This window comes from Rhinichthys klamathensis, unplaced genomic scaffold (assembly GCF_029890125.1).
Source record: "Rhinichthys klamathensis goyatoka isolate OS25496 unplaced genomic scaffold, OSU_Roscu_1.1 h1tg000331l_1, whole genome shotgun sequence".
NCBI lineage: Eukaryota > Metazoa > Chordata > Actinopteri > Cypriniformes > Leuciscidae > Rhinichthys > Rhinichthys klamathensis.
This window is the reverse complement of record NW_026606846.1, coordinates 1562887-1584468: the sequence shown is the minus strand read 5'-3', so window position 1 is coordinate 1584468 and position 21582 is coordinate 1562887. Positions and strand designations below refer to the sequence as shown.

The 21582-nt window shown below is 48.1% G+C and overlaps 3 protein-coding genes across 6 annotated transcripts in view; 1 reads left to right on the top strand and 2 right to left on the bottom strand.

Moving 5' to 3' along the window:
• Positions 1–4157, bottom strand: part of LOC130105981 (zinc finger protein OZF-like) — a 53113-nt gene extending 48956 nt beyond the window's left edge. For all 3 annotated transcript variants that reach the window (XR_008809688.1, XR_008809687.1, XM_056272181.1), the window contains exon 1: positions 4121–4157. The gene's annotated coding sequence lies outside the window, so the exon portion shown is untranslated. The remainder of the gene's footprint in view (positions 1–4120) is intronic.
• Positions 1–21582, top strand: part of LOC130105976 (zinc finger protein 436-like) — a 274724-nt gene that overhangs the window by 76689 nt on the left and 176453 nt on the right. The gene's annotated exons all lie outside the window — the stretch shown is intronic.
• Positions 15992–18045, bottom strand: LOC130105984 (uncharacterized). The gene is made up of 2 exons (XM_056272186.1): positions 16580–18045; positions 15992–16059 (listed from the first exon to the last, which is right to left on the bottom strand). The coding sequence occupies exon 1, from the start codon at positions 17832–17834 to the stop codon at positions 16872–16874; it is 963 nt and encodes a 320-aa protein (XP_056128161.1). The 5' UTR covers positions 17835–18045; the 3' UTR covers positions 15992–16059; positions 16580–16871.

Sequence of the window (21582 nt, the reverse complement as noted above, 5' to 3'; positions counted from 1 at the left end):
AGAGAGGCCGAGTGTGGCCGAGTGCTTCTGCGCGCGAGAGAGAGGCCGAGTGTGGCCGAGTGCGTCTGCGCGCGCGAGAGAGGCTGAGTGTGGCCGAGTGCGGCCGAGTGCGGCCGAGTGCGGCCGAGTGCGTCTACGCGCGCGAGAGAGAGGCCGAGTGCGGCCGAGTGCGTCTGCGCGAGAGAGAGAGAGAGGCCGAGTGTGGCCGAGTGCGTCTACGCGCGCGAGAGAGTGGCCGAGTGCGTCTACGCGCGCGAGAGAGTGGCCGAGTGCGTCTACGCGCGCGAGAGAGTGGCCGAGTGCGTCTACGCGCGCGAGAGAGTGGCCGAGTGCGTCTACGCGCGCGAGAGAGTGGCCGAGTGCGTCTACGCGCGCGAGAGAGTGGCCGAGTGCGTCTACGCGCGCGAGAGAGTGGCCGAGTGCGTCTACGCGCGCGAGAGAGTGGCCGAGTGCGTCTACGCGCGCGAGAGAGTGGCCGAGTGCGTCTACGCGCGCGAGAGAGTGGCCGAGTGCGTCTACGCGCGCGAGAGAGTGGCCGAGTGCGTCTACGCGCGCGAGAGAGTGGCCGAGTGCGTCTACGCGCGCGAGAGAGTGGCCGAGTGCGTCTACGCGCGCGAGAGAGTGGCCGAGTGCGTCTACGCGCGCGAGAGAGTGGCCGAGTGCGTCTACGCGCGCGAGAGAGTGGCCGAGTGCGTCTACGCGCGCGAGAGAGTGGCCGAGTGCGTCTACGCGCGCGAGAGAGTGGCCGAGTGCGTCTACGCGCGCGAGAGAGTGGCCGAGTGCGTCTACGCGCGCGAGAGAGTGGCCGAGTGCGTCTACGCGCGCGAGAGAGTGGCCGAGTGCGTCTACGCGCGCGAGAGAGTGGCCGAGTGCGTCTACGCGCGCGAGAGAGTGGCCGAGTGCGTCTACGCGCGCGAGAGAGTGGCCGAGTGCGTCTACGCGCGCGAGAGAGTGGCCGAGTGCGTCTACGCGCGCGAGAGAGTGGCCGAGTGCGTCTACGCGCGCGAGAGAGTGGCCGAGTGCGTCTACGCGCGCGAGAGAGTGGCCGAGTGCGTCTACGCGCGCGAGAGAGTGGCCGAGTGCGTCTACGCGCGCGAGAGAGTGGCCGAGTGCGTCTACGCGCGCGAGAGAGTGGCCGAGTGCGTCTACGCGCGCGAGAGAGTGGCCGAGTGCGTCTACGCGCGCGAGAGAGAGGCCGAGTGTGGCCGAGTGTGGCCGAGTGTGGCCGAGTGTGGCCGAGTGTGGCCGAGTGCGTCTACGCGCGCGCGAGAGGCCGAGTGTGGCCGAGTGCGTCTACGCGCGCGCGAGAGAGGCCGAGTGTGGCCGAGTGCGTCTACGCGCGCGAGAGAGAGGCCGAGTGTGGCCGAGTGCGTCTACGCGCGCGAGAGAGAGGCCGAGTGTGGCCGAGTGCGTCTACGCGCGCGAGAGAGAGGCCGAGTGTGTCTGCCTGCGAGAGGGAGGCTGAGTGCGTCTGCGCGCGAGAGAGAGGCCGAGTGTGTCTGCCTGCGAGAGGGAGGCTGAGTGCGTCTGCGCGCGAGAGAGAGAGGCCGAGTGTGGCCGAGTGCGTCTGCGCGCGAGAGAGAGGCCGAGTGTGGCCGAGTGTGGCCGAGTGCGTCTGCGCGCGAGAGATGCCGAGTGTGGCTAAGCGCGCGAGAGAGAGAGGCCGAGTGTGGCCGAGTGCGTCTACGCGCGCGAGAGAGAGGCCGAGTGTGGCCGAGTGCGTCTGCGCGAGAGAGAGGCCGAGTGTGGCCGAGAGAGTCTGCGCGCGAGAGAGAGGCCGAGTGTGGCCGAGTGCGTCTGCGCGCGAGAGAGAGGCCGAGTGTGTCTGCGCGCGAGAGAGAGAGGCCGAGTGTGGCCGAGTGCGTCTGCGCGCGAGAGAGAGGGGCCGAGTGCGTCTGCGCGCGAGAGAGAGAGGCCGAGTGTGGCCGAGTGCGTCTGCGCGCGAGAGAGAGGGGCCGAGTGCGTCTGCGCGCGAGAGAGAGAGAGGCCGAGTGCGTCTGCGCGCGCGAGAGAGGCCGAGTGTGGCCGAGTGCGTCTGCGCGCGCGAGAGAGGCCGAGTGTGGCCGAGTGCGTCTACGCGCGCGCGAGAGAGAGGCCGAGTGTGGCCGAGTGCGTCTGCGCGAGAGAGAGGCCGAGTGTGGCCGAGTGCGTCTGCGCGAGAGAGTGGCCGAGTGCGTCTGCGCGCGAGAGAGGCCGAGTGTGGCCGAGTGCGTCTGCGCGCGAGAGAGGCCGAGTGCGGCCGAGTGCGTCTGCGCGCGAGAGAGGCCGAGTGTGGCCGAGTGTGGTGTAGATACCTGTGGACGAAAAAACTTTATAAAAACTTTATTCTCTCTACTTTAGCCTTGATGCCTTTGAGTCTTTTAGTAGACCACAGCTACTAAAATAGCTTACAAACGGCTGAAACAAGGAACGTTAGATGCTATCTGTCAGGATGTCAACATGCCGACGCTAATCATGAATCGCGGCCGCTAGAGAAGTTCCTATCCGCGGATTTCCCTCGATAGCTGTGGCGTTTACACTCCTTGTGGGGAAAAATTCATGGTACAGCATTTGGTTTAAACCCATACTTATATCCATCGCCACCTGTACGCTCTTTCAGTAGCTGTGGTCATGTCAGTATTTTATCCGTCTAAGGCCCCGTTTACACGAAGGGAAAACGCAGATATTTCCCTGCGGTTTGGCCTCTCATTTACACGAAAACCCCGTTTTTATCACAGAAAACGATTATTTCTAAAAACTCCGGCCAAAGTAGAAATTTCTGAAAACGCCGGTTATGTGTTGTCGTGTCAACTGGGAGAAACGGGGTTTTAGGTTCTCTCTTGTCGATTCTGAGGAGTCTGATTGGCTTGCATGGCTTTATCCTTCTCCCTACACTGCCCCCCATAGGTTTGGCGTAGATATGATGGCACTCGCGGCGTATTTATGCGGGTGTGTGCACAATGTTATTATTGAAAACGGAGGAGGGGGAAATATTCGTTTCTCTAAATACCCAGCCATGTGTAAACGTGGCCTAATTCGAGACGTATTGTGATAAAAATAGCAACAGATAGCGCTAGTAGCTCACGGAGTGCAACCATTTTACGTCATCCGAATAATGGCGCATCAAATAGTTCAAAATATGTATAAAACGATGTGATTTTTAAAAATATACATCTTTGATGGCTTTTCTACAACATATTTCAGTAAGAGGCATCATTTTCATTATTTTAAGCCACGTCTTAATAACCAGGGATCCCTTTAAAATAAAAGATGAAGCATGTATTTCAAACGATTACTTTCCCCCCGAAAGCCCTTTATAAAGGTTCAAATATCATAAATATGCAGATTTAAATATGTCAAAGCATATCTCATTTTTTTTCTGGACAAGCAAATGTTCTGCTTTGTAAGACAAACAGAACCTCAGATACTTCTGGACACCACAAACACACACACTGCCGTTTGTCTCCACAGCCCACAGAGTAAAGTCCCCCACTTCCTTCCCTTTACACATCCTTCTCTTCACTTAGAAAGATTGCATATAACATTATAATGTTCTATATCAAAGTGAATTAACAGTCATGTTCGATCAATCAATGTATTTATTGATTTAATATGGCTCAATGTAAAGTATTTAGCAGTAGACTATATTTTAATAATGACACTTGAGATCGATTCTGTAGAACATTAGCACTACTGTTGGGGAATCCGTAGTGAGGACACGAAACCTGTACAGTGGTAACGTTAGTTGGTCCAAAATCTACATGTGATTAATCCAGTTCTCCAGTAAAGAATCAACGTTAACTTATACAAAACCGAGTTATGTGTCCGTCATTCAACAGATTCCTATAAATTCCACTCACAGATGTCAAACTTTGACTTTTGACTTGACATTCAGTGAAAAAGTTCTCACTCCAAACTTCGAAACAATCACACAAACGAACACAAAAGCACACACACTCGCTCAGGTCTGAATGAACTCCACATATTCTCCTCAGGCTCGCTGCTGCTGCACTAAATGTGTATTTCAGGAGGAAGACGCCACAAAAGACACACAAGTATCGCTGTGATCGATGAAAACAATACAGAAATGAGCCTGTCGCTTAATCAAACTGTATAAAGTGTGTGTGAATATGAGAAATACCGTGAACTGCTCTCCTCGCCTCAGAAGACTCGACGCTGAAACTAGTTTAGTTAATCGTTCTCGTTCACTGAAATCTATCCCGCCTCAGCACAGCAGCGCATGCGCACTGAAACTCAATGACGGAAGAGACGGCGCGAGCGAGCGGTGACGTCATCAGCAGCAACTGTAAATGATCGAAAACGCGCCAACAGACTTTTATTTATTTATTCAACTTTTATTATTTGGGCCAATATTTATGGTTTTAATTCAAGGTCTGAGAAAGCAAGTTTTCTTGAGTTTATTGAAAGTAGACTACTATACTGGCTGAAAAAAAATCCAAAGTATTTGCTTGGCCTATAGGTGGGGATTTCAATATTGCAATTGACAGTGTTCTTGATAAATGGCCACCTGGTCAACCCTCATCACTTAATTCAAAGTTTATTCAATTCATGGAGAGACTTGATGTGATTGATGATGTCTGGAGGACCAAATTCCCTTAAACTAAAGCTTTTACCTGGAGCAACAAGGCTGCTTCTCACCTCTCTCGTATAGACTTTTGGCTGATCTCTAAATCTATTGACATTCATAGTACTTTTGTTGATATTCTTCCACCACCCCTAACTGACCATAAGGCTATTTTTATAAAAATTAAACACTCTGTTAGTGCTTTAAAATCGATTAAATTATCATATTGGAAATTAAATAGTTCTCTATTATCTCATTGTCACGTGTAGGAGAGAGGACCCAAAAGCAAAAGGCAGTTTGACAATGTTTAATAGTTCTGGTAAAGTAACACAGGTGGCCACAAGGCGAATAAATCCAACTGAAGATAGTCTCATCCAAAGGAAAACAGAAAGTCTATCAGTAAATAAACAGAAGTATGCGAACAGGGCCGGCAACGGGAATCCCCGGAGGATGAGACAGGCTGGGACCGTAGAAAGCACGGGGACGCCAATCCTTGACCACTCACGTTAGCTGAAGATGTAACAAAGCAGAGACGAGGTAATAAGGTAGACAGATGGAGGCACGCACCAGACAGGACACGACACGACAGAGACAGGGCTTGGTTCAGCAGGCACACTGGTACGTAACATATGGCAATAATCTGACAATGAACAAAGGATAGAGAAGACTAGAAATAGAGAGTCAAATCAGAGAAAGTGGGAAACAGCTGGGGAGGAGAAGAGGTAGAGTGATGCGGTGATGAGAGACAGCTGAGAGCGGATGAGATAATGAATGGGAATGTGTGTGTGTAAATGGGTGTAATAAAGAGTGTGACCAGAAGAGGGTGGTAGAGTGTAAGGGGGCTTTCACACTGGCAGTTTAGTTCGGAACGGGGCACGGTTCGCATGAAAAATCGCTAATGTGAACGCTGTCATGGGACCCGGGTGCGCACTGGGGTACCGAACCCGAGACTACCTGGAGGAGGTGGTCTGAGTTCGGTTGCTCCCGAACCGTGCCGCGGTTCGCGTGAATGTGAAAGCAACACGGACTCGGGTGCGCACTTGTTCAGGAAGTAAAGTAACCTGCGCATGCGTTTTTAGCTTATTGTGGTGTATTTAGTTCAATAAAACGCTTGTAAGGGATGATAGTGTTTATTTACCTTGGATACGAGCGAGAGTGAGCCTGCGTGCAGTGTATTCGTGCATTGCGCGTGGAATCAGGGCAACAAAGTTGGTCTCCTAAAAAGAGTCCGTTTGCAAGCAGCAGAAGTCCACCTTATGTGACACACGCACAGTGAACCTGTAGTGTTCACTCGACTGCGCATAATAGCAGCGAATTAATAAAAACACAATATTGACCCACGTTCTGTTTTCTATCATGCGCCGTGCACGTTTGCGATGACGTCATATGCACGCAAACGCACCAGGGTTTGATAGAATCAAGTTGTGTGTGAAACCAGACCAACGCTGCGGGGGCGCCGGGAACAAACGCGTTCGGGCTCGGACCGCAGCAAACGAGCCCAGTGTAAAAGCCCCCTAAGAGGAGGATACCGGGATCATGACACTCATAGGGCCTTTCTCAATCTGTGTTCTTGTCTGTACTTGTGTCCTTGTGTTCTTGTGAAACGTCATCTTTTGTGGCCCAAGTACTGTCCCAATACACAAGTTTGCATTTTGGCAAGAACAGTTAAAAATCCCGGATGTGTTCTTGACACGCCCATTTTACCAAGGATGCATCGGTTGGTAACTTGTGTTGACTTGACGGCAGAAATATCCCAGCATTCAATTCGGCATTCGAGGAAGGAGAGGCAGGTCAATACAGTATTTCGTTTTTCTACAATTATGTACACTATTTCATCACTAAATTCACTTCTGAGAACATTTGATGCGAGAAATCAACTGTGTAGATTTCAAATATTGGCATTTTTACGAAAATGTATGGCTAATCGAAAATGTGCTCAAACGTTTTCGGAAGTGAGAATCTCCGTAAGCGCCTGCGGGTGTAACGTTAGCTATCGAGCCAACCGGCCAGTTTGCTCACAGACTCGTTTTTCCCCACAGCCAAGAGACCATTGCAGCCTGGCTGTTATCGTCAATAATTCTCGTTATGTTTGGGTACTGCAGACGGTGTCTGTGCGGGGGAATTATTGCGCAATACCAGCAAGAACACATCGTCTCAAACTGTCAGCAGCATTCTGTGTGCTCGTCACCTTGTGAGTTCATTCTTCCAAGAACAACTAGCAAGAGCGTTCTCCCGAAGAACACAAGTCCGTTCTTTGCATTCTTGGTTTTGAGAAACACCCATAATACCGTTAGACTAAAATTGAACTATTTCATTAGTCATTATTGGAAAAAAGCTGTAAGGGAACGCTCTTTTAGTAATAATTGGGAGTTACTCAAATTTGATATAGGTAAATTCATGAGAAGATTTGGGAATAACATGAGAATAATATATTATTATTATGCAATCTGCACTGCTGAGAGATTCTCTAAAGCTTCTGGGGTCTCATTTATAAAGCGTGCGTACGCACAAAACGGGGCCTGAAACGTACGTACGCCAGTTTCCACGCAAAGGTTGTGATCTATAAAAAACGTCTCAGGTTACAAATGTAACCTTTGTTCCCTGAGAACAGGGAACGAGACAATACGTCATCGACGTTATGGGGAACGCCTCAGGCGTGACAGGTGTCTGAAATCACTATCAAATCACGTCAATCACATTGACCGGCGACAGCCCGTGAATCATTAGCGTGAATGATTAACGTGCGACCTGGAAGTATATAAGGGCGCCTTGCAAACATGACAAATCACCTTATCGTCTGAAGGGACTGTACGGCAGGCAAGCCCCGAGGCATGGCAGGGAGACGTATTGTCTCGTTCCCTGTTCTCAGGGAACAAAGGTTACATTTGTAACCTGAGACGTTCCCTTTCGAAGGGAACTCAACAATACGTCATCGACGTTATGGGGAACGATATACCCACGCCGCCATGCTGAGGGGAGTGCATGCCCTCAGGCAGTGACAACTGTCCGAACCAGCAAATTCAAATGAAATGCTAGAACCACTCACCCTCAGGTCACACTGGGCTGTCAGTGACAGCATTCCCTACGGTCAAAGCCCAAGCTATAAGCCTAACAGGAAAACCTCCATAAACATAGTTAAATGAAAGCCTACCTGGGCCTGCTCAAAGGCTTAGGACCACAACTTCAATTAGAAGGGGCCCCTTCTAGGGAATGTGGCTAGGGAATCCGAAGGAACCCCAGCCAGTCACTATTCAGGGGAACGTACTCACCCCGATATGCCACCAGGACGGCCTGACCTGGCGTCAGATACATAGACACTTAGTCTGGCCACTTCCTGTCTGTCCGAAGACAGAGCCTCTGGAAAAAAGCCTTAAGTAAGGCATCCAACCCAAGGGACTGCGACGCTGGCAGTGAACCACTCGGCCCGGATCTCAGAGACGGGATATCCCGGAGAGTATGACTCAGCATAGTGCTTTATGACCCTTGCTAGCGAGGGGAGTTTCTCTACTCGATCCATGGATCAACCCAGTGTTTGCAAACACTGAGGAGGCCTGTGAAGGCCTAATGGCTGATCTAACCGGGAGGCCTCACGAGAGGCCTACGACCGTCTGACCAGACTCAGGAAGCCGCATGCTCATAGAGACCCTCAGTGAGGGGAGCACAAGGTCTGCCTGGTAGGCAAACCAGGCTGTAGGCAGGAAAGGTTCCAGGAGGGAACAAATAGCAGAGAATAAACACTTTAGCGAGCCAGGGCGCAAGCTCGCCCTCAGCAGCTGCCTATTAAGGCTAGCTGAAACTGATAGCAAGAGGCCACTAGCTTCATAAACCCAGCACCATTAGAGAAACATTACAGGGAGGCCCGGAGAGGCCTACTACCTGATAACCCCAGTATGTGGGGTGCTCCACCTTCAGGGAGGCCTGGTGAGGCCTACTACCTAATTACTACAGTCTGTGGGAACTCACCTTCAGGGAGGCCTGGTAAGGCCTACTACCTGATAGCAACAGTATGTGGTCACCCACAGGGAGGCCTAGAGAGGCCTACTACCTGATAACCACAGTATGTGGGGAGCTCACCTTCAGGGAGGCCCGGTGAGGCCTGCTACCTTACAACCACAGTATGTGGGGAGCTCACCTTCAGGGAGGCCTGGTGAGGCCTACTACCTGATTGCTACAGTCTGTGGGAACTCACCTTCAGGGAGGCCTGGTGAGGCCTACTACCTGATAGCAACAGTATGTGGTCACCTACAGGGAGGCCTAGAGAGGCCTACTACCTGATAGCGATAGTACGTGGGGAACTCACCCTCAGGGAGGCCTGGTGAGGCCTGCTACCTGATAATCACAGCATGTGGGAAATCACATTGCCCATGGCAGTGTACTCAGCATAGAGAGCTAATACCCTTAGAACAAGGGGAGTACAACATACGTCACTCTGCCTCAGTGGAGGCCCCAGTTAGTCAGGGGCCTACCATCTATGCATGGGCGTCAGCACAGGGCAATGCTCTGGCTTCAGGGGAGCGAACTTCGACCAAAGAAGAAGTGAAGGCTTACTTCATACTCGACCCGAGCCATAGTAGTGCGAGGTAGGATAAAAACAGAACTGGGAGTGAAGTGCTCAGACCTACCCTGAATCACAGGGGAATACTCACACCTCACCCAGAGTTTACCAGGGTGCGGGCCTGCCAGCGGCTCTAGGGGGAACAGAAAAACATCTGTGCCCAACCTAGGGGAGTGGGGCTTGAATGAAAGCCAACCACCTACAACCCACAGCCTGAGCAGTAGCTCAGCAAGGTATTAGTGAAGCCCACACTGGCGGCCTAAATCCGTAGGCCAGTTCTGCACGGCAGGGTCGGGCAGGAGACTCAGTCTTCTTTGTGAAGCGAAAGACGGCCTAACCCTGCTCAAAAGGACTTATATACCACGGAGGCCTAACTGAGGCCTACCATGTCCTTATAAACCATCCTCTGCACCACGCTGCATTACTCTAGTCACCCCAGAATGCAGAGAAGGGGGCGGGCCTTGGCCTAACGACTCCCATGGGAGGAGGCTGTATACAGGGATGTAAAACATACATTCACAAAGTGAAGAGTCAGAGGAAGAAATGCTAACAAAGCAGAGCGCCTCAATATCCCAGGGATAGCCTAGGCCAGCTACAGAGGCGGCCCTGGTGAGGGCCAGCCTGTAAGCATAGATCTATCTGAGGGCTCGGAGGAGCCACAGCCACTTAAAGAATATAATCTGTATTATTCCATACAAAGGGCTGCAAAATCGCCAGCCTACTGAAAACCCAAACAGAGCTCAAGGGGCGAAACACTCAGAAAAGTCAAAAACGGCCCCGTGGGCCGGACATAAGATCTAACTGAAGCACTAGCGCCAGTCAACCTCTAAGAAATTTTTTTTAAAAGAGAGACCAACTACTCTACCCTACGGTGGCCTAGCAGCCCGAAGGCTAACACAGTTACCGTACTGGCCACCTAGCAGGGGACTTCAGGGCCCTAATAATCCCAAAAAGTTCTCTTACCTTATTACCTTGACATGGCCCCATAACTCTATACAGGGAACGAGGTCTGTAAAGAGAAACATATTATTTTTTAATCACAAAAAATACTCTTTGAAAGACCAGCAGCTCACCTGCGGCGTGCGAAGTGAAGACTCACCAGACAGTTCTTCATGAACATGGGGTCTACCACCTTTACATACCTGAAAGAGGCACTCTCACTAACCAAGCCGAGGCGGGCCATCAGAACATTGTTCTAACCAAGAGCCCAGCCTCAGGCCTGATGTAAGAAGCGCCTGGGGAGTCGGGGAAGAGAGGAAAGGGCTAAGATATAATCACGCCCTCAGGGAAGAGAATCCATGACCAACGCAACGTGCGTTTGTGCCGGATCACCTCCCTCAGATCCCTCTTCTTTTGGGAGTCGCGCCTCCTCTGCGACCTACTACTCCACGGAGGAGGCGCACGAGAGGTGACACTGGCTCTCTGGCCTTATCTAAGGTCCTCGGACCATGATAGGCCAGGCCCTTCCATCTGTCTGGGCGTGGACACGGATCTCAGCGGTATGTATGTCCTGGATACAGCTGAGCGCGCCTTCGCCTCTCTGAACTTTCCAACGAAAAGCTCAGAGGGCGAAACCAGCGAATCGAGGAGAAAGCCTTTCTCTTTCTTCCCGATGTCGGCCAGGTTCAACCACAAATGTCTCTCCGTGGCCAGTATCGTCGCCATCCCGGAGAGCTATATATATATATATATATATATATACACACATTTTTTCATTTGCGGCGCAGCTCAGTAACCGCCTCAGGGGCCCCACCCCCTGGTCGAGATCCCCCAGCAGATTGGCCTGGTGTACCTGCAACACCGCCATGATGTGCAGGCTAGCACCGGCCTGACCCGCTGACGTGTATGCTCTGCCATTCAACTGGCAGGGTTTGAGCTCTCAGTGTCGATTGTTTTCCCATCGACGCATACCCACGCTCTCCTATCCTCTCAACATCAGCGAGACTAGCCTGCTGATGTTGGTGGATACAGGCAGAGTATGGGTTCTTCCATGTCCTCTCGATCTCAGTATGAGATCGGGAAGAAATGAAAGGCTCACCTGAGCTGGTGGTTCCATGACTGGGGAAAAACCGCTCTCATCGCGAGCGATTTCTCCCCCAACGAGCAGCCACGGCAGCTGCAGCCTGTCCGTGGCGCGTTCTATAATACCACCAGCTCAGCATACACGGGGCAGGGTAGCTGAGAAGATACAGGAAAATATCTTATTATTACCACCCTCATCAGCCACCTCCTGTTTGTCCGGGAGAGCGCTTGCTGCCGGACTAAGTTTTCCTTTTTTTTTTTTTTTAAACTTCATCCAATTGCAGCTTCTCGTCAGCCGCCGCATCGTCTGAGAGGATTACACCCCGGCGATCGGCGAGCTTCATCTGTGACATCCAGACGCTGAACCCTCTTCTCTCGAGAAGAGGGACCGGCGCGATCACAATTTGTACAGGCAGTTCCCTCGAGAACTGCCTGTGCGCGTCTCCATTCCCAGACAGAAAAATGCACAGTTCGCGTGTGTCACCCGACTTCAGATATCTTGAGCACGGGTCTGCACACTTCTGAAAGCATTTCATAATTACCTGATTTTCAAAGCAGTTACAGACAAAACAGTCCCTGAAGACGATGAGATGATTTGTCATGTTTGCAAGGCGCCCTTATATACTTCCAGGTCGCACGTTAATCATTCACGCTAATGATTCACGGGCTGTCGCCGGTCAATGTGATTGACGTGATTTGATAGTGATTTCAGACACCTGTCACGCCTGAGGCGTTCCCCATAACGTCGATGACGTATTGTTGAGTTCCCTTCGAAAGGGAACAAACTTGATGGGAGAATGTGCGCACCTTTAAGCAAACTTTGAGCCGTGCGTACGCACGTTTTGGAGACGGAGCAGTTTGGCGACACCGATGGTGAGCTGGAGCTAAATGTCTTTTTGGTCACTTTTAGACCGCAATCTAAAGAAAATTATACATACAGTATACAGAAAGATAATACAAATATAATTCCACTCACCAAGCCTATCACATGAAGCAAACATCCATCCCTTTTTAAATGTCCATCCCTTTGTTAAATATCCATCCCTTTGTTCTTTAGTGAAACTGACGCAGCCTATCTAAAACCGTAAATCTTCATTATAAACATAAATACTGTGTTCTGTGAAATATGTTCACAATAACAGTTTAAATAAATAAAACTATGTTTTACTTCTGATATAAACATATAGATTAAATATGCCATTCTGATTAATGGAGTTAGACACTTAAATTACATTAAATCATTACTGAGAAGTTAAAAAAAAAATTATATTCAATAAATAGAAATATTTGTTGTGGATGCAATGATTTCAAACACTTTTCCTCTGGCATGCTGTGTTTTAATGTTTTAACTACAGAGATAATTGCTTATCATGATAATAGCAGATTGTCTGAGAAAATAGTTTTGTGCAAATAATGCACTACAAGGTCCATGTTTCCATTAAAAATATAAAACAATTAAAAATACTCTTTGGCCAGTGGAAAAGATTGAGAAAAACTTTCTCTGAAATGTATTTTACACTATTTGATTTATTTATTCAAAAACAAGGCAAGGATATAGGCTACTAAATTATTGTTTATTAATGTAACTAATGTGACGGCACAGCCGTATTTCATATTTTCCAAATGTCTTGGACACTGTAGAGGACATCAGGACTAAAATCATGTTTATCAGGCATTCTGGGAGACACAACAAGTGAATATGGAAATAAATTATACATCAATATTCCTATGAAATATTAGATATTATTATTAAAATGTTGCCAATTATTACTCCAATTATTACACTTCTTTTTTCATTAAATGTTGCTCCAAGAACACATTAATGTGCAAATTAGATACAGTGTATAGATACATTGCATTGAATGGGAATATTAATTTATGGCCATTTTACCCACATATTGCAAAAAGTAAAATGGTGTATCAATTCATTCCATTATTTCTTTCATAACATAGTTGAGAATAATCTTTATACAAATTTTGGTTGAAAAAATCCTGAAACCCCAAAATTTATTGGTGATTGAAAAAAAATCCCATTGTTTTTGCCTATACATATAATTTCATGTCATTTTATTTTTTAAACAACTTAGTCCTGGCGTCCACTACAGAGGACATAGCATAACGTATGAATAAAATATTATTTTATATATGTGTTTTTTTACCATTTGTTTATTGTGCTCTAAACAGTGTGATGACATGGAAAAAAAATAAATTCAAAAAACTTTTTTTTCTGGGTCTCAGGAGGTTAAGGTTATTTCGGGGAGGAGACGCATGTACGCACAATCTTCCGCTGACTGGGATTTATAAAGTGAATTCTGCACAGGTTCTGGCCTACGCACGGTTTTATAAGTCAGAATATTTGTTTGCGTACGTTATTTTTGGCTTTCGGACATACGTACACTTTTAGTAAGGATTTTACGCACAGTTTTATAAATGAGACCCCTGGTCTTTTCTTGAATTTGTCTAAATGTGAACTACTTTCAATTAAAGATTGTAACCCAACTATAATTAATAATATTCCAATTAAAGATAAGATATCTTATCTAGGTCTCTGTAAAAATCAAATTGATAGAAGTGTATGTAATGTTTCCCCTATTATGGAGAAAACACAAAGAAAATGTTATTTAATTTCATAAGGAAAATGGCATACATTATATCAAGAAATCTGTTGTTTTAAAATCTTATTTAGATGGTGGCCTCAATATGTTTGACTTTACATTCAATAACACTCTTAAAATGAACTGGGCCAAACACTTTCTCAAAAATCCATTCATTCCACATTATATTTTCTCCAAATTTGGTGGTTTAAAATTTGTATTGCTTTGTAATTATAATGTTGAAAAAATACCAGCTAAATTATCTAAATTTCATAAGCAGATCCTTCTCGCCTGGTCTCTGATATACAAGCACAACTTTTCTCCTCATAAATATTTTAAATGGAATAACCGTGATAATCTGTATAAAAACAAATCTCTGTTCTTTCAGCGCTGGTTTGAGGCTGATATTTTGCTTGCGAGTCAGTTATTTAATGCAAATGGCCATTTATTCAACTATGAAGAATTTCTTAGTCGTTTTAACTTTCCCATTACCCCTAAAGAATCTGCTATTGTTTTTGATGCCATCTGGAGTTATTAGATTGCTTCAACATATCTCCTCTTCTTTACCTCCTCTAGATCCTAATGTTACAGTGGTGGGGAAATACTGCTTTTCATCACTTCTTCTAATAGATCGATACGGCAATTATTTCTGAATGATTGTGTATCAATTCCAAACGTCACAGTTTACTGGAATGCTTTTCTTCCCGATATTATCTGGAGAAAGGTTTGGCTCATTCCGAGTAGATATTTAATTACTACTAAGATAAGAGAAGTTTCCTTTCGAATTGTCCATCGTGTATATAATACCTTTCTAAAGAAATTCAAATAAGATATTGATGTAAACTGTTCTTTTTGTAAACAGCACCCAGAGACTATAGTGCCTTTATTTTGGCTTTGCCATTACTCTAAATCATTGTGGAAAAACTTTTACCAGTTAGGATATTATTATTACTTATGAAGTTTTCTTGTTGGACAAGTTCTTAATGAATATTCTTAAGGCGCACACACTGACCTCCTCAAGCTTTTATTTTGGCACTTCCTGTTACCGGCATTTTGAATGTTACCGAATCATTTAGATTCAACATTCAGATTTAGATTTAATATTTAGATTTAACATTTAGATTTAGATTTAACATATTTGGCCTATTTATTTAGTCCTTTTTTGTATAACTTATAGAAATAATATATTTAAATGGCAGTTTTATGAAAATTTAGATAAAAATAAAATTAACTTGTTTTTCTCCACTCATGGTTATCAAGATCTGTCTTTGGAAAACAGCGTGAGCTTTTGTTGTGCTTACATTTACAGCGATTGCAAGCAGGCAGGGGCGGACTGGCCATCTGTGTGATCTGGAGAATCACAGAACGGCCGGTACTCCAGGACGGCCGGCGGGCCGGCCCGCCACCCGCCACCCGCCACCCACAACCCGCCACCCGCCACCCGCCACCCACAACCCGCCACCCGCCACCCGCCACCCGCCACCCACAACCCGCCACCCACAACCCGCCACCCGCCACCCGCCACCCGCCACCCACAACCCACAACCCGCCACCCGCCACCCGCCACCCGCCACCCACAACCCGCCACCCGCCACCCGCCACCCGCCAACCGCCACCCACAACCCGCCACCCGCCACCCACAACCCGCCACCCACCACCCACAACCCGCCACCCACAACCCGCCACCCGCCACCCCCTGATCCAGCTCAGTCCTGGGTCTGTGCCACTGGGCTTTTTGCTTAATATAAATATCTAAACCACCAAAAAGTTAAGATACTTCTAGGAAAAATCACTCTGAGAAAATGTGGTTTCGTTTTACTAAAAAATGTCAGAATGATACAAAGACAATAAATTCAAAAAGAAAAATAACAGCAAAGCGTATAGGTCTTCACCTCGAAATGCGGCCCCGAGCAACAGGGAACCAAACCTTTTATAGGGTTTGAGTTTGGTGGGGGCCGTCTTGAGAGTTTGAAGCTCGTCATGCAGAAAAGCAATCCCTTATTATATACTAACTGGCTTTCAAAACTTTCCATAGTTGAAGCTACTAAGCACATTTACATCCTACGTCTAAAAGCTTCAAATATGTTTAACCGTTCTTTAACCTGCAGGTGTTAACCCCCCCCCCCTCTTGCCTTCAGCCTAGATGTTAAAAGGTCAGTGTTGGAGAGGCTTTGGACTGTTAGGTTTGGATTAGGTGATGGATGAGTAAACCCTTCTGGGTGCCGGTAAGAGCACAAATAATGAGGAGACAGGTGATCAGATTAACTTGGTGTATTGTAGGTAGATGGATGGATCACAACTGTATATTCAATGATGTACATAGTCTGGAAAATAAGTACAATAAAGAGAATGAATAAACTAAATACAATAATAAGCATTCACTGTTAAATAATTAAATAATTATCCTCAATACTCATCATTGACATTTTTCTACTTAACATCCAGTTGAATAAACAGAAACATGGTATTAAACAGGAAAATACACACTATAAGGGCAATTTGTCCTCAATAACATACAATGCCCATATATGGGTAACCGCATGGCTCATATGCATTACATACAAACAGACATGACGCTGATCGTCTAGTATTGGAACATATTAACAGACCGACTAACATCCCCTCATTAATAACCCATAACATTGATATGGCGCTTAATAAAGAATGAATCGTCACACTCAAGTAATAGCCTATTACTAAATACTAGCATATTACTGATCTGGATAACACAGAACGATCTATACAGGACATGTCCGGACATGCACTTATGTCACGGACGCTTAACTCTATTCAGATCAAGTTACACAACTGAAAATCAACATAAATATAATCAAATTGACTTACTTTAAGGGCAATGACTAACATCATAATATTACAGTTGCACCAATCACCCCGAACGAACAGGAATCAGCAACTTTACAGCTGACAGCTCTCACAGATCACCTACACACAGCAGATAGCGGCAGTTGCACTGACGACTGTACACTGTTCTGCATGTTACCATGACTACGGTTTCAGAATAAAAGTCCCGACTAAATGCGGTCTCAGAATAAAAGTCCCGACTGAATGAGCCTTTAATACAGCCGCCCCCAAAGATGTGGAGCATCTTTGCTGCCATGAAAGGCGACTTCACTTATCAGGGGCTAGCAGCATCGGGACAATCCTTAGGTAAGGCTGGCAGGATGACTAGGCGGGCTACCGGTCTGGTGTAAACTTGGCCCTTTATCTGAACGTCCGCTGAACGGATATGACCATCCGGACTTAGGTGAGTCTTGATAACTTGTCCCACAGGCCATAAACCACGAGGTAATTGGGGGTCTACAACTAAAACAAATGTTTTCTCCTTCAAGTCAGGGGGAGAGGCTTGCCATTTCTGGCGAGTTTGAAGGCTGGGAAGATAGTCCCTAATGAACCTTGACCAGAATCGGTCCGCTAGGATCTGGGAATGTCGCCAGCGCCGGCGACTTAGCATCTCTGATTCTGGGTAAATGACTTGAGGCAGAGATCCATCCGGCCGCCCCATGAGGAAACTATTTGGCGTCACTGGGTCAGCATCTGCAATATCGGACGACACATAACCCAAGGGTTTTGAATTCAGGATGGCCTCCACTTCCAGCAAGACGGTCATCAACACTTCCTCGGGAACTGACTCTGAATCCAAAACTGTGTACAAGGCTGACTTAACAGATCTCACCTCCCGTTCCCAGACTCCACCGAAGTGGGGGGCCGATGGGGGATTGAAATGGAAATGGATCTTCTGACGAGCAAGCTGATGCTGTATATCAGGAACTAATGCGGCATAAGCTTCCCGTAACTCCCTTTCACCCCCGCGGAAGTTCGTACCTTGATCTGACCATAACTCAGCCGGTGTCCCTCTCCTCGAGACAAACCTTCTAAGAGCCATGAGGAAGGAGTCAGTACTCATGCTTGGAAGTAGGTCTAAATGGACTGCTCTCGTGGTCAAACATTTAAACAGAATACCCCAACGCTTCTCTGTACGTCTTCCGAGTCTGACCAGCAATGGTCCAAAACAGTCCATTCCACAAGAATGGAAGGCAGGCTTGTAGAGCCGAAGACGAGCAGAGGGTAAATCTGCCATCTTAGGGATTGTCGGTTGGGCCCTCCACCGTTGACATTCCGGACACTCATGTTGAAACCGTCGCACAGCTTCGCGGCCACGAAGAATCCAGTAATATCTCCGTAGTTCGGCAAACAGCCGTTCAGATCCAGAATGATGTAACTTCTGGTCATAATGATGTATGATCAAACGGGTGACTGGGTGATAAGGGTCCAAAACCAGAGGATGTAAAACAGAGTTCTCAATGCCTGCAACTCTCCTCAGACGACCTCCTACCCTGATAAGACCACTGGACGGATCCATTTCCGGGGCTAAGGTGATTAGACGACTTTTGGACCTGACTGACTTCCCACTCTCTAACAATTTATAGTCCTCAGGAAATGATTCCTGCTGCACCCGTCTGAGAATTTGGAGCTCAGCCTGATGGTAATCCTCAGCCTGGGGAGAAGTCCCAGGAGAAATGGTAGTTCGAAGTTCTTGGGCTGTCACGTCCAATAGTTCCTGCCAGGTATGGTAGTTCCACCCATCAGTATTGCCAGAAGAAGGAGGGCAGGTACTGATCCCACAGAAGGCCGATTTCCGCAGTTCAACCTTGTCTGCCATGGTCTCAGTCGTAGGTAATACTGGCCAATCCTTGGGATCCTGGAGGAGGAAGGAGGGTCCTTGAGACCATCGGTTGGATGCAGCGAGGTATTGAAGAGGTTTCCCTTTCGTGAGGTCATCAGCCGGATTGTCTGCAGAACTTACATAATGCCATGAACACTTATCCGTCAACTCCTGGATCTCAGCAATTCTGTTTCCGACAAAGACTCTGTATCGACAGGACTCCGAATTCAACCACTGAAGGACCGTGGTAGAGTCTGTCCACAGGGAAATAGACTTGATGGGTAGGGTCAACTCTTTCTCCAGTAACTTAGCCAACTGTGCTGCGACTAGACTTCCGCAGAGTTCCAGTCTTGGAATAGAGTGAGCTCGTCTAGGAGTGACACGCGAGCGTGCGATGATAAAGGACAGGTAGGTCCGACCTTCCTGGTCGGTAGTCCGGAGGTAAGCCACCGCTCCGTATGCCTGCTCAGAAGCATCCGAGAAGACATGTACCTCATGAGTAGCTATACTCATTTCAACTTCAGGAGGGAGATATGGCCGGGAAAACGTGATACCAGGGAGGTATTGGAGTTCCTCTTCCCAACTATTCCAAGACCGGAGGAGCTCAGGTGGTAAGTTGGGGTCATCCCACCCTCTCTGTTTGTTCCACAGTTGCTTAATGATCACTTTCGCTCGAGTCGTAAAAGGTAGAAGCCAGCCAAGAGGGTCGTATTGGGAAGCTAGGACCTTATAGATATTCCTCAATGTAAGAGTGTTATATACCACAGGTCGGTGCTTGTACGACAAAGTGTCCGTCTGCCAGTTCCAGCTCAGGCCTAGCGTTGATTCAGGGATATCTGACTTCTCCTGCGTCAACCACAGTTCCACACTCACAGCTCGGGCATTGGTTGGTAGGTGACTCACCACACCAGGAGCATTGCAGGCCCACTGGCGAATGTCAAATCCAGCTCCAGAGAGGATATTCCGTAGTCGATCAATCAAACTTCGCGCTGCTTCAACAGTAGGCAGGCTCTGCAGGCAATTATCGACATAGAAACATCTCTCCACCGAAAACCGAATCGTTTCATCAGTCTGAGGATGTTGCTGTACATGGCGTTGTAGTGCGTAGGTTGCACAGCATGGACTGGAGGTCGTGCCAAAGGGTAGTACCTGCCACTCAAGAATCCTAGGTGCCTCATCCATCTTCAGGTCCCGCCAAAGGAAGCGGAGTAGAGGACGATCCCCAGGTAAAAGGCGAACCTGGTGAAACATCGCCTTGATGTCCCCACTCACTGCCACAGGATGTTCTCTGAAGCGGATAAGAACACCCAATAGCGAGGCCCCAAGGGTGGGCCCTGGCAACAGGTACTGATTGAGGCTTTGTCCTTGATACTGATGGGAGCAGTTAAAGACAATGCGGCACTTTCCATTGTGACTAACAATGTGGTGAGGGATGTACCAGCATTCAGCCGAATCAGGTAAGGGGTCAGTCGCTTCCCGAACAGCTCCTGTCTCAACTAATTTCCTCATTTCCTCTTTATAGACCTCAGCTTTGGTGGGGTCCTTCAGCAGACGCCTCTCTACACTACGAAGGGTAGGTAGGACTGACTCCTTAGGTGCATTCAAACAAGGCATATCCTTACGCCGCAGTAAAGGCGTAGCTAACCGATTGATGCCCTCCACAGGGTGAGTGCGGGTTTCCATCTCAAGCAGCTGAAGAGCCTCATGATCTTGCTTGGACCGGGTTACATCTTTACTCTCCCACTGCGGACCCACATCCAACTGCCACAGGCGTTGAACATTCTGGAAGAGTTCGTCCTGAATTGGATCCATGGATGTTAACAGGCATTGCCGTGCTGCATGAGGCCGCCCCATGAAAGGAATGGGGCCCTGGAGCGTCCATCCTAGGCGTGTATGAACTGCAGCTGGCGCACCCGGGCCGCCCCAATGAACAGGCTCTGTCGGAATTATGAGATGGGGCTGATCGGAACCGATGAGAAGTAAAGGCTGGACTTCATTAAGTGTACTGATTGGAAGACCCCGCAGATGCCTGTACTTCTGTCGTAGCTGTTCTACTGGGTAAGACTGGCGGGATAGGTTAAGACGATCTGCTGTGAAGGCATGATTGATCTTATAACTGGTTTGGGGTTTACAGATGGAAGAGATCCGAAAGGATATGGAAGAGCCATGAAGGACCTGAATATCGTCTCTCACCGTCCGCAAAGGCAGATTCTCAGGGACACCCTTGATGCCCAAGGCCTTAACTGCAGTGGAGAGCAGAATAGTCCTCTCCGAGCCATCGTCAAGAAGAGCGAAGGTGTCAAGGGTGCGATCTTCATAATGTAAATTTACAGGAACCACTTTGAGCATGACTCGACCTCCGACAGAGGGTTTATCCAGGAAGAGTCGATCCGGAGAGGAATTCGTCAGGCAGCTCTTTTCCACTTGAGCCGAATCCTCCCTCGGGGATAGACCAACATTCACCTCATGAAGAGGGCGGAGATGTGTGCCTTGGCATAGGTTGCAGGGTTTCTTAAGGTCACATTGAGCAGCATGGTGTGCCCTAGCGCATCGCCAGCAACGGTTGTTACTCCGAATCCATGTCCTGACCTGGTCAGAGTTAAGCTTACTGAAGGATGCACACTGGCTTAGATAATGCTCAGTCTGATCACAGAATGGACAATACCGTTTCACTTTAGAAGGTTTAGTTTGTGAAACGGGACCCTTGCGAGAGATGGGAGTCTCAACTGGGGGTTCTTTAACCCCATGCAGGATGGTCACAGTTCTCTTTCCAGAGTCTTGCTTAGCGTGAAAGACTTTAGACATCGGCTCGGCATCGTAGCTGTGGCACCATGTTTCGTAACGGAGCCAGTTCGAAAGGTCAACTAGATTAGGGGTCATGCCAGGTTGGTGGAACATATGGCGACGGAAGTCAGCACGCAGCTCAGGTGGAAGCTTACTAAGAAGTCGCGCAACATGGGACCCACAACTTAGCTCCAGTTCACCATCGCGTCCCAAGGTTCTCAGTAGTCCCACTAGTGACTGTACCTGGAGAGCGAACCTCTGGAAGGCAGATATATCACCTCGCTTGATGTCAGGACTCTCAAGAACAACAGCGATCCTCCTTAAGGCAAGTTGATGCGGTTGACCAAACTTCTCATGAAGTGCAGTCATTGTATCAGTG